The sequence below is a fragment of the Rana temporaria genome, chromosome 11, assembly GCF_905171775.1.
Source record: "Rana temporaria chromosome 11, aRanTem1.1, whole genome shotgun sequence".
Classification (NCBI taxonomy): domain Eukaryota; kingdom Metazoa; phylum Chordata; class Amphibia; order Anura; family Ranidae; genus Rana; species Rana temporaria.
The window spans coordinates 10,075,896-10,089,489 of NC_053499.1; the positions used below are offsets into that span (position 1 = coordinate 10,075,896).

General features: G+C 44.1%; 1 protein-coding gene across 2 annotated transcripts in view; it reads right to left on the bottom strand.

The window, feature by feature from the left end:
* The window catches only part of LOC120917024 (receptor-type tyrosine-protein phosphatase eta-like), a 104,449-nt gene that overhangs the window by 36,885 nt on the left and 53,970 nt on the right, over positions 1–13,594 (bottom strand). For both annotated transcript variants that reach the window (XM_040328011.1, XM_040328012.1), the window contains 7 exons: positions 10,799–10,932; positions 9,847–9,984; positions 6,958–7,159; positions 5,922–6,049; positions 4,592–4,729; positions 3,408–3,609; positions 1,566–1,729 (listed from right to left, as the gene is read on the bottom strand). In XM_040328011.1, the coding sequence (XP_040183945.1) occupies positions 1,566–1,729; positions 3,408–3,609; positions 4,592–4,729; positions 5,922–6,049; positions 6,958–7,159; positions 9,847–9,984; positions 10,799–10,932 (1,106 nt within the window). The remainder of the gene's footprint in view (positions 1–1,565; positions 1,730–3,407; positions 3,610–4,591; positions 4,730–5,921; positions 6,050–6,957; positions 7,160–9,846; positions 9,985–10,798; positions 10,933–13,594) is intronic.

Genomic DNA, 13,594 nt, shown 5'->3' on the forward strand with positions numbered 1-13,594 from the left:
ATATGATGCAGTCTATTACTAATGATGCAGTTTTTGTTTTTCTGATTGCCACATTTAATACTGTATGAATACCTGTAGATCCCTTATTTTTCCACTTCCTTCAACAGGGTGACAATGCAAATTTTTCTACAGTAAAATTTGGGAGAAGCATTGCTACTATGTGGACAGGGCAGTTTTAGATGTAACTTTAAATGGACTTAAAGTGGTTGTAAACTTTAGACATGAAATATGAACAAAGCATATCCCTCTATAGTGTGTTCTTGTCTAAATCCAGAGCACTAAGTGTTATTTCTGTTTGCTGCTTTGCTCCTCTGCTATAATTATGAATCACTTCTGACAAGTTTTCTTGATAACAAAAGAAAAAAGGTGTCAGGAGAGGGCACAGCCAGTGCCGGCCCAAGACATTGTGCTGCCTGGTACCAAGAATGAAATGCTGCCCCCCCCCCCCCAAAAAAAATGACGCCCACCAAAATGCCCCCACATTCATTATTTTATATCATTATAACTAAAGTGGACCTATCATGGCTCTATACATGTATATAGGAGTATAAAAAGGACCTGTTATGGCTCTATTCATGCAATTAACCCCACAGTGGAGCGGAGAGCATAACGGGAGGAGCGGTCGGGTGGCAATTAGCCCCACAGTGGAGTGGAGAGCGGAGCTGGTGGAATGGGATGGCGTGCGGGTGGCAATTTGCTGCCCCCCTGAAAGTGCTGCCTGGTACAATGGTACCATCGGGTCCCATGGTAGGGCCCGCCCTGGGCACAGCCTCAGCTCTGTTCCTGGGTGCTGTGTGAAGGGGGGGGGGGTGTCCCTTCCCTCCAATCTGCTCTCCTCATTTATGTGACTCCAGCTCTCCACCCCCTGCTTTTCAGAGCTGTGAGATTCTGTGTAAGTTTTGCACTTTGAATAGATGTGTAGGGGAAAGATTGCTGTTGATAAATAGGTACAACTTATGTAGGATGATTTGTTTCATCTCTGTGTATCACCTGAGCTCAGTCACTTCACTGGGTATATGGAGGGGTTTACACCAACTTTAACCACGTCAGCCCCGGAAGGATTTACCCCTTAGGGCCCTTTCAGTAATGATCCGTCTCCGTGTGTCCGTAAGCTCAGCGGGGAACGCTCCGTAAAATCCCCGCTGAGCCGGCGGCTGACAGGGCGGTCCCCGCACACTGTGCAGGGACCGCCCTGTCTTTTCTCCGCTCTCCCCTATGGGGGGATCGGATGAACACGGACATCGGATGATCGCCATGTACGAGCCCGATGTATACCGACGCCGGTTCGTGCAAGGTGAGCCAAGTTGCCGCAGTATAACTGCCTAAACTCCAACTAATACTTTTAAGCAGCTACAACAAAGTAAAAAAAAAACTGTAGCTGAAAGTTTAAAAGTAGAAAACCCTTTTTAGTTTAGATAGATTTGTTGAGCAGGGTTTGGGGAGTGGGTAGAGAAGGACTGAAGGACTGGAGGCTGCTGATGTTCAGGTGATAAACGAAAGAACGTGTAGCGTAAATAGAGAATGTGAAAAATAGAAACTGTAAATACATTACAATACGTATATACCTGTTGTAGTAGGAGTAGTAGAAGTAGTAGAAGTAGTAGAAGTAATAGTAGTAGTCTTTGAAGTAGAACCAGAGAAGCTGGTAAAAGTTGATGTTGACTTATCTTCATTTATAGTTTTTTCGACCACATCATAGTTGATAGCGCTAAAGCCTACTATGTAAACCCTGAAAGTCAAGAGATTATTGTCCATCTTATTATTTGCAAGGAATGATGTTGCAGCAAATGTAATAGTTCTTGAATCCTTGAAATTCCATCAACATTAAACTCATCGTTCAAAACACAGACTTTTTACTGAATCACCAAAAAATGCCTGGATTGGTTTTCTAGGAAAGCCAGGTGAGCACCAATCCCAATGGTGACTTTAAGATCAATAGCTTTGTTCAGGGCCAATCCTAGGCAGGGTGCACGGGGTGCTCCGCACCCAGGCGCCACAAAGGTGGGGGCGCCAAAGCTCCAAAGTGCTCCCCAACCTCCTCCCTCTCTGTGTCCACAGGCGGAGCGCATGTAGTGGGTGCTGCGGTTCCCCATCCCGCTCTCTCTCTCCGCTGGCAACTGACAAGAGCGCATACCTCCCGCTGTCCTCGGAATCTGGGCAGGGTACCACAGCGGAGCTGTCCGGTGTGCATGGAGCAGTCTCCTGTCTGCCCTGCCCCCTCTGCGTGTGTCAGCTCTTTTCCCATAGGCGGTGTGATGAGAGGCTTCTGGGTTGGCCAGAGCTGCTGCCATTCATCCCGTGCACTCCCAGAAATGCTCTCCGAATGCCACCCTCCAAGTAACCAAAGATGCCACGTATGCCCCACCCCTGTGTAATGTGCTTCTGCACCCAGCGTGCCCAAGATACATGGATCATAGTACTGATCTATGGGGACACCTGATGTGGGGGGCTCTGATGGGGACACCTGCTGTGGGGGGGGCTCTGATGGGGGACACCTGCTGTGGGATGGTTTTTAATGGGGGACACCTGCTGGGGGGGCTCTGATGGGGGACACCTGCTGTGGGGGGGCTCTGATGGGGGACACCTGCTGTGGGGGAGCTCTGATGGGGGACACCTGCTGTGGGAGGGTTTTAATGGGGGACACCTGCTGGGGGGGCTCTGATGGGGGACACCTGCTGGAGGGGACTCTGATGGGGGACACTAATGAAGACTTCTTAGGGGAGCATCTCTGTGTTTGAATCGTAGCCATAGAAAGGGGAGAAGTTAGGAAGATGACCATGCCCATGTGGGGGAGCCAGAAATATTTCAGCACCCAGGCGTCTGTGACCCTAGGATCGGCCCTGGCTTTGTTGATGAAGGAAACCAACCCTAACCCAAACTCATACCCTAACGTCAACTTTTTGATAAACAAAGCCACATAATCACCATGTTATTCCTGACTTAAAGCGGAGGTTCACCCTTTAAAACATTTTTTGACACTACACAAAGTCGCGCCATCCTACTGACACAAGGCCGGTGTTTTTTTTTTTTGTCAGCACATACCTGTTAATCCCGATTTTCACCTCACGGCGATCCCGCGGGAGTGGGCGTTCCCAAGCACTGCCTGTGATTGACAGGCTTCCGAACGGCGCATACTGCGCGTCACAGGTTGCCGACAGAACCCGAACGTTGGTGCGCAGGCGCCGTATAGAGCCGCACCGACTATCGGGTTTTTCCGGCAACCTGTGACGCGCATCGGTAATTATTATATAGAGTTTTTTTTCTAAAAATTTTAATTTGAATCTTTTCAAATCCTTCCAACTCCAGTTGATCTAAAAGAGTTTCAGTCTAGTGTCTGAGCAATGAGATTCCAAATTTATAACGAGAAGGTGCGTCTCATTGGATGGATGTTGAAGCTACTCCGTTACCTGTAATTTAAGGCGGGGTCCAATGGTCCATTGACGTATCCCCTCGAAACTGTTCCATCACCCACATTGACATTAATTTTATTCAATTCATCAGCATTATGAATATTTCGTTGCTCAATGACAGAGGTCACATAAGTCTTGGTCAACCCATTCTTGAAATCATTATATGTCTTAGATAAATATCCTTTAGTTGGTTTGTTGTCTGTAAGATAAAAAAAGAATGACCAATGGCATAGGATTACAAATGATCACCAAATTGATATTGATAATATATATATATACACTGTATTTATATATATATATATATATATATATATATATATAAATAAATACAGTGTATATATATATATATATATATATATATATATATATATATATATATATATATATATATATATATATATATATATATATATAGTGAATACAATTATCAAATATTCAAAGGAGGTAAGGTTCTGAGCTTGTTGTTTTTTAGGGAAATTTTTTTTTTATGACCCCTACTACAATGATGTTGTCAGGTCACCTGTGGCCAGGTGACAAGTGCACTCCGTAGGGGTCAGGGATGCACCTCAGGGTAGTGAACCCTATATCCGAATGCTGCTATCAGAGGGGAAGCGTGAACCCAAGACCCAGCTTTGTGTTCACCAGAGCCTCTAGTGGTGAGGATGGCCTTCGCCGCAGCTGGGCCCAGGTCACGACCCCTGGGATCCCCTAGGTCGCGTTCCACAGAGAGAGAGGGGAAGCAGCAAGTGGGACAAACGGAAGTGATGGGTAAGCCGAGGTCAGGGCAACAGGGTAACCGAGGGACAGGCAAAAAGGTCAAGGTCACAGGCAAACAGGAGAAGTCAGGGACGAGCCAAAAACGGTACACAGAGAGGTAATCGTAGCACACTGCAGACAGGAACTTAAACAAACAACACTGTTGAACAGCACTGCAGGCCTGTAATGCAACAGTTAATATAGACTTCCTGGGATGGCCTGGGTGGGGTCATACAGGGAGTAGAGGAGATAAGAAGGTAACCAGAACAGAGTCAGGCCTCTTAATGGACAGCTGGAAACAGGTAAGCTGCCAGACTATTGCATATACATGACAGATGTACTGTAAATAAAAGTCAAACATTTAATATATACTTTTTATATACTGCTGATTGGTAACATTTTTCTTTTACATTTGCTCTTCCTACCACTAAAATCACTTGTCATGACGATGGCATATGTCACTGTCGGTCCAAAGGAAGTGTCAAGACTTTGGAAGGTGACGTTCATAGCATCCCCCGAGGATGAGCGAACAATCTGCAAACTGCCTGGTTTCTTTGCATGACCTGAAAAATAATTTTACAGATAAGGTAAAATAGAAAAATAGACAAATATGATGCAAGTCTGCCAATGCAGTTTTTGTTTTTCTATGGAAGATCACACTTGCTTAATTTTTTCGTTCAACTCAGTGTGGGTGGTGGAGTCAGAATAGACCAATTAGTGCTGCCGGCACTGATTGATCAGAGAAGACCCAACAGGCTGGTTGTATAGAAGTTGATCGACATCTGTACAAGCAGCCCACCCATACATGGATCAAAATTCGGGTGAATTCTTCTGATTCGCTCTAATTTCGATCCATGGATGACCTGCTTTAATTCTATTTGTATTAATAGCTGTTGCTCTGGTTAGTAGATCCCTAATTATTGCACTTCCTTTAACAGAGTGACAATGCTTATTGTTCTACAGTGAAATCTAACAGCAGCATACTCACTTATGTGGACAGTGTAGTTGAATAAACAAATTGCAACAAACAAATTAAAGCCCAATGTCAACTAATATTTTTTAAGCAGTTACAGCAGCATCAGGGGCGGACTGACCATTCGGGCACCCGGGCACTGCCTGAGGGCCCCATGCCACTAGAGCGCCCCATCAGGGTTGCCAGCCTTAGTAAAACCAGGGACAGTATGTAAAAATCAGTGTTTTTAAAAAAAAAATCCCAAGATTATAGCTGCCCCGCCTCTCTAGCCCTCATCGGATGGACCGACCGTGTGTACGCGGCCTCAGGCTCCGACTGTTTCTGTTGTAGTTAGTCCCACAGAACAGGCATGTCCTTCTCCACCATTTGTGGATGCCCAACCATGGCTGGTTGATAGCACACATCATTCAACCCACTTCTTCTAAGCCAAGGCTCTCATGGATTCACCCCCATCCTGGGGGAATATCATTACAACGGCCCAAGCTCATTGAAAAGAGCATGCACTTCATTCCACAAGTGGCAATCAATGCTACAGTCAGGACCACCAATCATAATGGCCATACAGGAGGGAAAAGAACCAAAATCATCACCAGTTTGCCCAGAAGACCAATATAATTAAAGTAAATATTAAGTGAATTTTTATGAAGGGGGTAATAATTTGACTCAGGGGAAGGAGGCTGAAGATGTTCTTGTTAAGATTTAGGTGATCAACTAAAGAACGTATAGCATAAAAAGAAAATGTGAAAAATTTAAACTGTGAGGACACTACACAAGGTGTATACCTGTTTCAAAAGTAGTCGTTGTTGAAGCAGATGAAGAGAAGCTGGAAACAGTTGCTTTTGACTGATCTTCATTGATTGTGTCTGTGGCTGGATCATAGTTTAAAGCAGTAAAGCCAACTATGTAGACCCTTAAAGTCAAGAGATCAGTATTCATCTTATTATTAGGAACAAGTCATTTTGCAACAAATGTAATAACTATATCAAAATGTAATCAACGTTAAAGGAGAAGTATGGGAATTGAGTTTTACCCATATTTATACTTACCTCGGTGGATGGAGCATCAGACCGATGCTATATCTGTCCCCCGCCGTCTGTGCACTGAGAACCAAGCCACCGAACATCGCCGCTGGCTCGGTTCTCACAGATCCCAGAGAGGAAAGAGGCTGACTGTGGTCCCTTGGCGGCTGTCTCTGCTCCTCCCAGCAAGAGCTAATCCCCTTCATGGGAAGCTCTCTCCCAAGGGGGTTAACTTGCGGGCACGCTCCCGTGATAAAGCCGGCGGCTATAGCCCCCGACTGTATCACTCGGCCCCGCCCCCTGGCACGCTGCGTCATTGGATGTGATTGACAGCAGCGCGAACCAATGGCTGCACTGCTATAAATCTATTGAATCTAGCCAATCAATGGCCAGACTCTGTGGAGAAGAGGATGCCGGACACGCGCAAGGGCAGGTGAACGGGCTCAGGTAACTTAAACGGGGGGGCTGGGGGGCCGTCATTGGCAGGTGTTTTTTCACCTTAATGCATAGGATGCATTAAGGTGAAAAAACATGAACCTTAACAACCCCTTTCAGGATCACATGCTTATATTGTTAAATTATGCAGACAAAACCCAATTGTTGCTGAATTTTCATATAAGTTAAAACTTTTGCTCATCACCAAAGAAATTATTATATAGCGATTTTTCCTATAAACAATTTTTTTATTTTTTCAAATGGTTCCACATTCAGTCAATTTAACAGAGATTTAGCAATGTGATTCTGCTTTTGTAAGCATTAGTTGTGTCTCCTTGCATTGTGGTGAAAGCAACTCCAATACCTGTAGCGTAATGCGGGGTCCAATGGTCCATTGACGTATCCTCTTGAAACAGTCCCATCTCCCACATGGACACTTAGCTTATTTAATTGGTCAGCGTTCTGGATATTCTGCTGCTCAATGACAGAGGTCACATAAGTCGTGGTCAACCCATTCTTGAAATCATTATATGTCTTTGCTAAAGATCCCTTAGTTGGGTTGTTTTCTGCAAGATAAAAAAGAATGACCAATGGAATAACCTGACAAATTACTAATGAAAATATATTCAATTGAAAAGCCTAGGCTAGGCTAGGGGGGAGTTTCATGTGAAAGACTGAAGGAAGAGGACTGTGCTGTGGGAATTTTCTGGTGTGCTAGTGGTACTGCTACGTTACAGTACTTCCCTGCATTACCGGATCGAGGCTGCGCCTCTACACCTACTAGAGACCACTGTACTGAATATTCGTTTTTAGTGCCATTCACCCTTCGTTTGTCTGGCACCCCATACTTCATTTTAGTTCACTCAACACAGGGCTTTTTTTTCACTAGTAAAGGTAATAAATGCTCACCATCAAGCTTTTTACATTTTTAGCATTACCGTATTTGCCGGCGTATAAGACGACTGGGCGTATAAGACGACCCCCTAATTTTCCAGCCAAAATTTTGGTTTTGGGATATACTCGCCGTATAAGATTACCCCCTTCCTACTAGTCATGCCTCGCCTCACGGTGCCACCACTGTGCCACTACATGCCAGACTGTGCCCCATTACATGCCAGACTGTGCCCCATTACATGCCAGACTGTGCCCCATTACATGCCAGACTGTGCCCCATTACATGCCAGACTGTGCCCCATTACATGCCAGACTGTGCCCCATTACATGCCAGACTATGCCCCATTACATGCCAGACTGTGCCTCATTACATGCCAGACTGTGCCCCATTGCATGCCAGACTGTGCCCCATTACATGCCAGACTGTGCCCCATTACATGCCAGACTCGCTGTGCCCTTACCTTATCCTAAGACATGCAGAATCGCGGCCGTATGTTTTTTTAAAAGAGGCGGAACAGTCAGCTTCCCAGGAGACACTGTGTTCAGTGTTCGCCTATCACGGAGGCCCTCTCGTCCGAGGACGAGAGGGCCTCCGTGATAGGCGGACACTAAACACAGGACGAGAGGGCCTCCGTGATAGGCGAACACTGAACACAGTGCCTCCTGGGAAGCTGAGTGTTCCGCCTATCACGGAACAGAAGACGTAGGAGGCACGGCTTTTGAAAAAACGTACGGCCGCGATTCTGCATGTCTTAGGATAAGGTAAGGATGTTAGGTTACCGGCGTATAAGACGACCCCCGACTTTTAAGAAGATTTTAAGGGGTTAGAAAGTCGTCTTATACGCCGGAAAATACGGTATTTATTTTTTAATTTTGAAACACTAGTGCTCCAGTGTTTTGTATGACGTCAAATCATATTCCTATACCCTTAATCTTTTCATCATCACACACATTACTTTATTGCACACTCACTTTATAATTTGATCAATTAGGTAATAACACTTAATACACACATTTTTCATTTTATTTGATTAATGTCAATAGAAACTAGTTTATAAACCAACCTAATAAATTAACAAACTACAAAATTAAAATAAATAAGTAACTCTAATTTATATAATTTCAATATTTGATTGAGTACCGACCATTCTGGACTGGCAAAGCAGTATTGAACACTCACAGAATATCTGCCGATTACTTTTTGAGATTTTTGAATACCAAATTGCAGGTGCTTTGCCCCCACGTCTTCCTCTCTAGGTCCAAGAGCGTGGCTCCTTGCAAGGATTCACCCGGAGGGCGCAGAGGGGACGTGCAGAGACGATGGGATCACGCAACTGTTTTTAGCAATCTGGGTTGTGCGATACATTCTCACTCTTCCATCTACTAAATGGTAAATATACTACCACGTATATGGAGACATATCTTTTGCACAAAATCAAATTTCTAACAATGTTTTGTATACTGTAAAATGTCTAAATTTGATTTTTTTAATATATTTACCTAGAATAAAAATCCCCCTGAAGAAGACCAGAAATGAAAGGGTCGAAATGCATTGGGGTATTCATGTGGATAGCAGTGTTGTAATGTAATTGGCAAACCATGGCCTCCTTGATGTATTATTTGCCATGAGTGATGTTTTATGTTGTTGTTTGTGTCGCTAACCAGAGCTTGTATTTTAAATATATTTTACATCTGAATTTATTTTTGGACCCAATAAAAGATTTTTACTCAATTATCTTTTTATAAACATTTTGCTGCCTAAAAACCCCTTGGGGGAAATTCCTTCATTTTTTGTACATTTTTGGGTTGTGAAGCCCTGTGGTCTCTCACATATGTGTCTTCCTATTCTACTAGTGACCACTGTTACCAGAGGGATCAATGGACATGCACAGAAGGCTAAGCACTGCAGCGGAGGGACCCAGCAAGCTGCAAGAGAGGACATTTGCACCTGAAATGTCTGTAACTTTGCCCAGGATTGCTGCAACCTTGCTCAGAGCTGCTGTAGTTACCATTGAAGGCCACTGGAGGTAGCCTGATGGTGAACCCACTGTTCTAGATACCCACAAGGGTGGTTATTACCAGGGACTAAGGAACCCAATCGTCAAGCAGCTTCTTTGGGGGTAGAATAACATTTGTTATACTTTGGAACAGGTTCTGCGTAAGGCTCTCATTGAGAGCATAAGGCTCTCAATGGCACCAGATTTTGAGCTTGTTGTGTTATCGGGAACAACTTTTTTAATGGTCTGTTAGTGCAATGATATATAAAGAAGTCAAACATTTAAAATTCATGTATTATATTTGCTCAGCTTCACACTTAATCCGCCAGTTAGTATAATTGTGTTAAGTTTTCAGTTCCTACCACTAAAATCAGTTGTCATGAGGATGGCATAAGCCACCGTGGGTCCATATGAAGTGTCCACACTTTGGAAGGTGATGTTCATAGCATCCCCCGAGTATGAGCGAACAACTTGCACACCGCCTGGTATCTCTGCAGGACCTGAAACACAAGTGTGATCAAACGTGTAAATGACTAATACAGACATAGATGGTTCTTTTTACTTTATATCCTAATATTTGGGTGGGTGTCCACGGCATGTTCCAGGGGAGACACAACAAATTATATAAGTATAAGGTAAAATTACAATTAATGAAAATTCAAGCTTTGTGTAATTTAAACAGTGCCGATCCTGACCTCCCTGGGGCCCTAAGCAAAATTGCATGTCACATTAAAGTTGAGAAGGGGGCGCTGCCGACAGTGACATGTCGCATTAAAGATTACATTTTAGAAGCGGAGGGAGGGGGTGTTCTGCTGTCGGAAATGACAAGAATCGGGGGGGGGGGGTGTTGACTTCTTGCCTCTTCTCCCATGCAGCCAGCGAGTTGAGAGGTGGTGTGAGGGGTCACTTCTCACCAGGCGGGGCCTCTAGTAATTTGGGGGGTCCTCCGCAGCTTTGCAGGGCCCTAAGCGGCTTGCATAGTGAGCCTATAGGGCGGATCGGCCCTGAAAATAAATGTATGGTTTCTTATATCTGGGGCCCTGTGAACCTCCGGACCCCTGGGGACCTCCGGACCCCTTACAGGTGTACTGCCTGTACCCCCCTGATGGCAGCCCTGATGACCAAACAGTAGGAGTAGAACCAGATACCATCACCAGAAGGGCCAGGAGGCAGAAGGAATTAATGTACATTTTAGGGATTTCAAAAAATTGCTTTTGGGAAAGGTTTAGGTATAAATGATGAACTAAAGGATGCAGAGCACAAATAGAAAATTTAAAAAATATAAACCATAAATATATGACACTATGTATATACCTTTTTTAGCAGTAATAGCAGTAGTTGTTGAAGCTGAACCATAGAAGCTGGTAACAGATCCTGTTGACTGATCTTCATTGATAGTGTCTGTTGCTGTATCATAGTTTATAGCGGTAAAGCCTGCTATGTAGACCCTGAAAGTCAAGAGATCAGCATTCAGCCTATTATTTGGGATATGTGATTTTGCAGCAAATGTACAAATTGCAATGAAATCAATAACCTCAGGTTTCACCATGCAGACTGCTTAAGCCTCCTACACATGATCGGACTTCCATCGGACAAATCTGTGGATTTTTGTCCGAAGGGCGTTGGCCGTGAATTTGTTCTGCATACAGACGGCAGAACATTTTTTGCCAACATACACCAAACTACATGGTTTTTCAGCTCTTTACCGCCACCCTTTGGGCAACTTCTGCTATTGTTGTCTGATGTTTAGCATTGGTTCCGAGCATGCGTGTTTGCACTTTGGTTTTTAGTCCGACGGATTTGCGAACACACGATCGGATAATTAGACGGAACACATTTGTTGTCGGACAATTTGAGAGCATGACCATCCAACATTTGTTGTCGGAAATTCCAACAAAAATTGTCTGATGGAGCGTACAGATGGTCGGATCATCCGACTATCTGTGACCTTAAAGTAAATAACACTAGACCAAGTTCACTGTATGGACCACTTATGTATTTGTACATGTTGATCATATCCCCCCCCCCCCACACCCTTAATCTCCTCTTCTCAAGAGAGAATAAATGCATTTCCTCTATACTTTCCTCATAGCTGAGCTCCTCCATGCCTCATATCAGTTTGGTTGCCCTTCTCTGCACTTTCTCCAGTTCCCTAATATCCTTTTTGTAAACTGGAGCCAGAACACCCAAATCCTTCTCCGCCACTGATTCCCAAATGTTGCAGTTTCACAGAAAATTTCATTGACATTAACCTCATGTATCATCTTGTAGACTGCTTAGAGGAATACCAAAAAACATGGATTTGTTTCTGGGAAAGCCATGGAATCACCATCCCAATGCTGACATTGAGATGAATGGCTTTGTTAACCACTTAAAGTGGAGGTTCCATCAAAAAAACTATTTTGCTTTAACCACTTGCTTACTGGGCACATATACCCCCCTCCTGCCCAGGTGAAATTTCAGCTTCCGGCACTGCGTCGCTTTAACTAACAATTGCGCGGTCGTGCGACGTGGCTCCCAAACAAAATTGACGTCCTTTTTCCCCCACAAATAGAGCTTTCTTTTGGTGGTATTTGATCGCCTGTGCGGTTTTTATTTTTTGCGCTATAAACAAAAAAGAGCGTCAATTTTGAAAAAAATACAATATTTTTTACTTGTTGCTATAATAAATATCCCAATTTAAAAAAAATATATATATATTTTTTTCCTCAGTTTAGGCCGATACGTATTCTTCTACATATTTTTGGTAAAAAAAAAAAAAATCGCAATAAGCGTCTGGTTTGCGCAAAAGTTATAGCGTCTACAAAATAGGGGACATAATTATTAATTTTTATTATTATTTTTTTTTACTAGAAATGGCGGCGATCTGCTATTTTTATTGGGACTGCGACGTTATGGCGGACACATCGGACACTTTTGACACATTTTTGGCGCCATTCACATTTATACTGCGATCAGTGCTATAAATATGCACTAATTACAGTATAAATGTGACTGGCATTGAAGGGGTTAACACTAGGGGGTGAGGAAGGGGTTAAATGTATTCCCTGCATTGTGTTCTAACTGTAGGTGGAGGGGGGGTGACTGGGGGGGTGACCGATCTATATCCCTATGTACAAGGGACACAGATCGGTCTCCTCTCCAGAGACAGCACCGCTGTCTCTGTGTAAAACGGCAATGAGAGATGATCTCATATGTTTACATATGAGATCATCTCTCATTGGCCGCACAGATCGCATCACAAACGGCCACTCTGATTGGCCGTTCGTGGCGATCTGTAATTGGCTGTGTCCAAGGGACACGGCCAACACAGAGTTTCCCCGCTGCGCGCTCTGGAGCGCACGCGGGGAACGCGCAAAGGGGCGGACGTCAATTGACGTCCACTTGGATATTGGGATCCGCTCTGTAGCCGTCATTTGACTATAGCGCGGATCCCAAGCGGTTAAACTGTAGCTTACGACTAAAAAATAAAAATTTTTTTTTTTTTTTTTTACTCAACTGGAAATGCCTGTTGCTATGCGGTCCCACGAAATCTGCCTTTGAAACCACCTAGGATTCTGACATCATCTCCCTCTAATGCTCCTGGGAAATGTGTGTCATCATTTCCCAGGATGCAGTGCGCTGTCCAATTATCACTCCCCATCCAAGACTTCCAGGAAGTAAGTGCCTGTAGGCTTCACAATGCCCACAAGCAAAATGACAACGGTGTAGATATAGTTTTATAAACTATCTTTTTTGAATATCTATGCAGATCGGCGGCGGATTGTAAAATAGTAAGTGACCAGATTTATATTATAAAAACGCAGGATGAAAGGACACACATTTAAAAAATGCTAATTGTGGTTGGAACTCCGCTTTAAGGACCAAGCCTGTTTTTCAGACCGTTGCTGACGGCGCGGGAGAGTGGCGAGAGGGGGGGCCCTTTCCCAACACCAATAACGGTAACCTCATGGCGAATCCGCCACAGAGACCACCATTATCGTTTACAGGACCGCCACCTGAAGAGATGGATATCTCGGTTGTGGCAGCAGCTGCTGCCGTTATCAAGATATCCCTCTTTAAACTAAGGACGTAAATATAGTCGTACGGCGGTCCTTAAAGGTTCCCAAA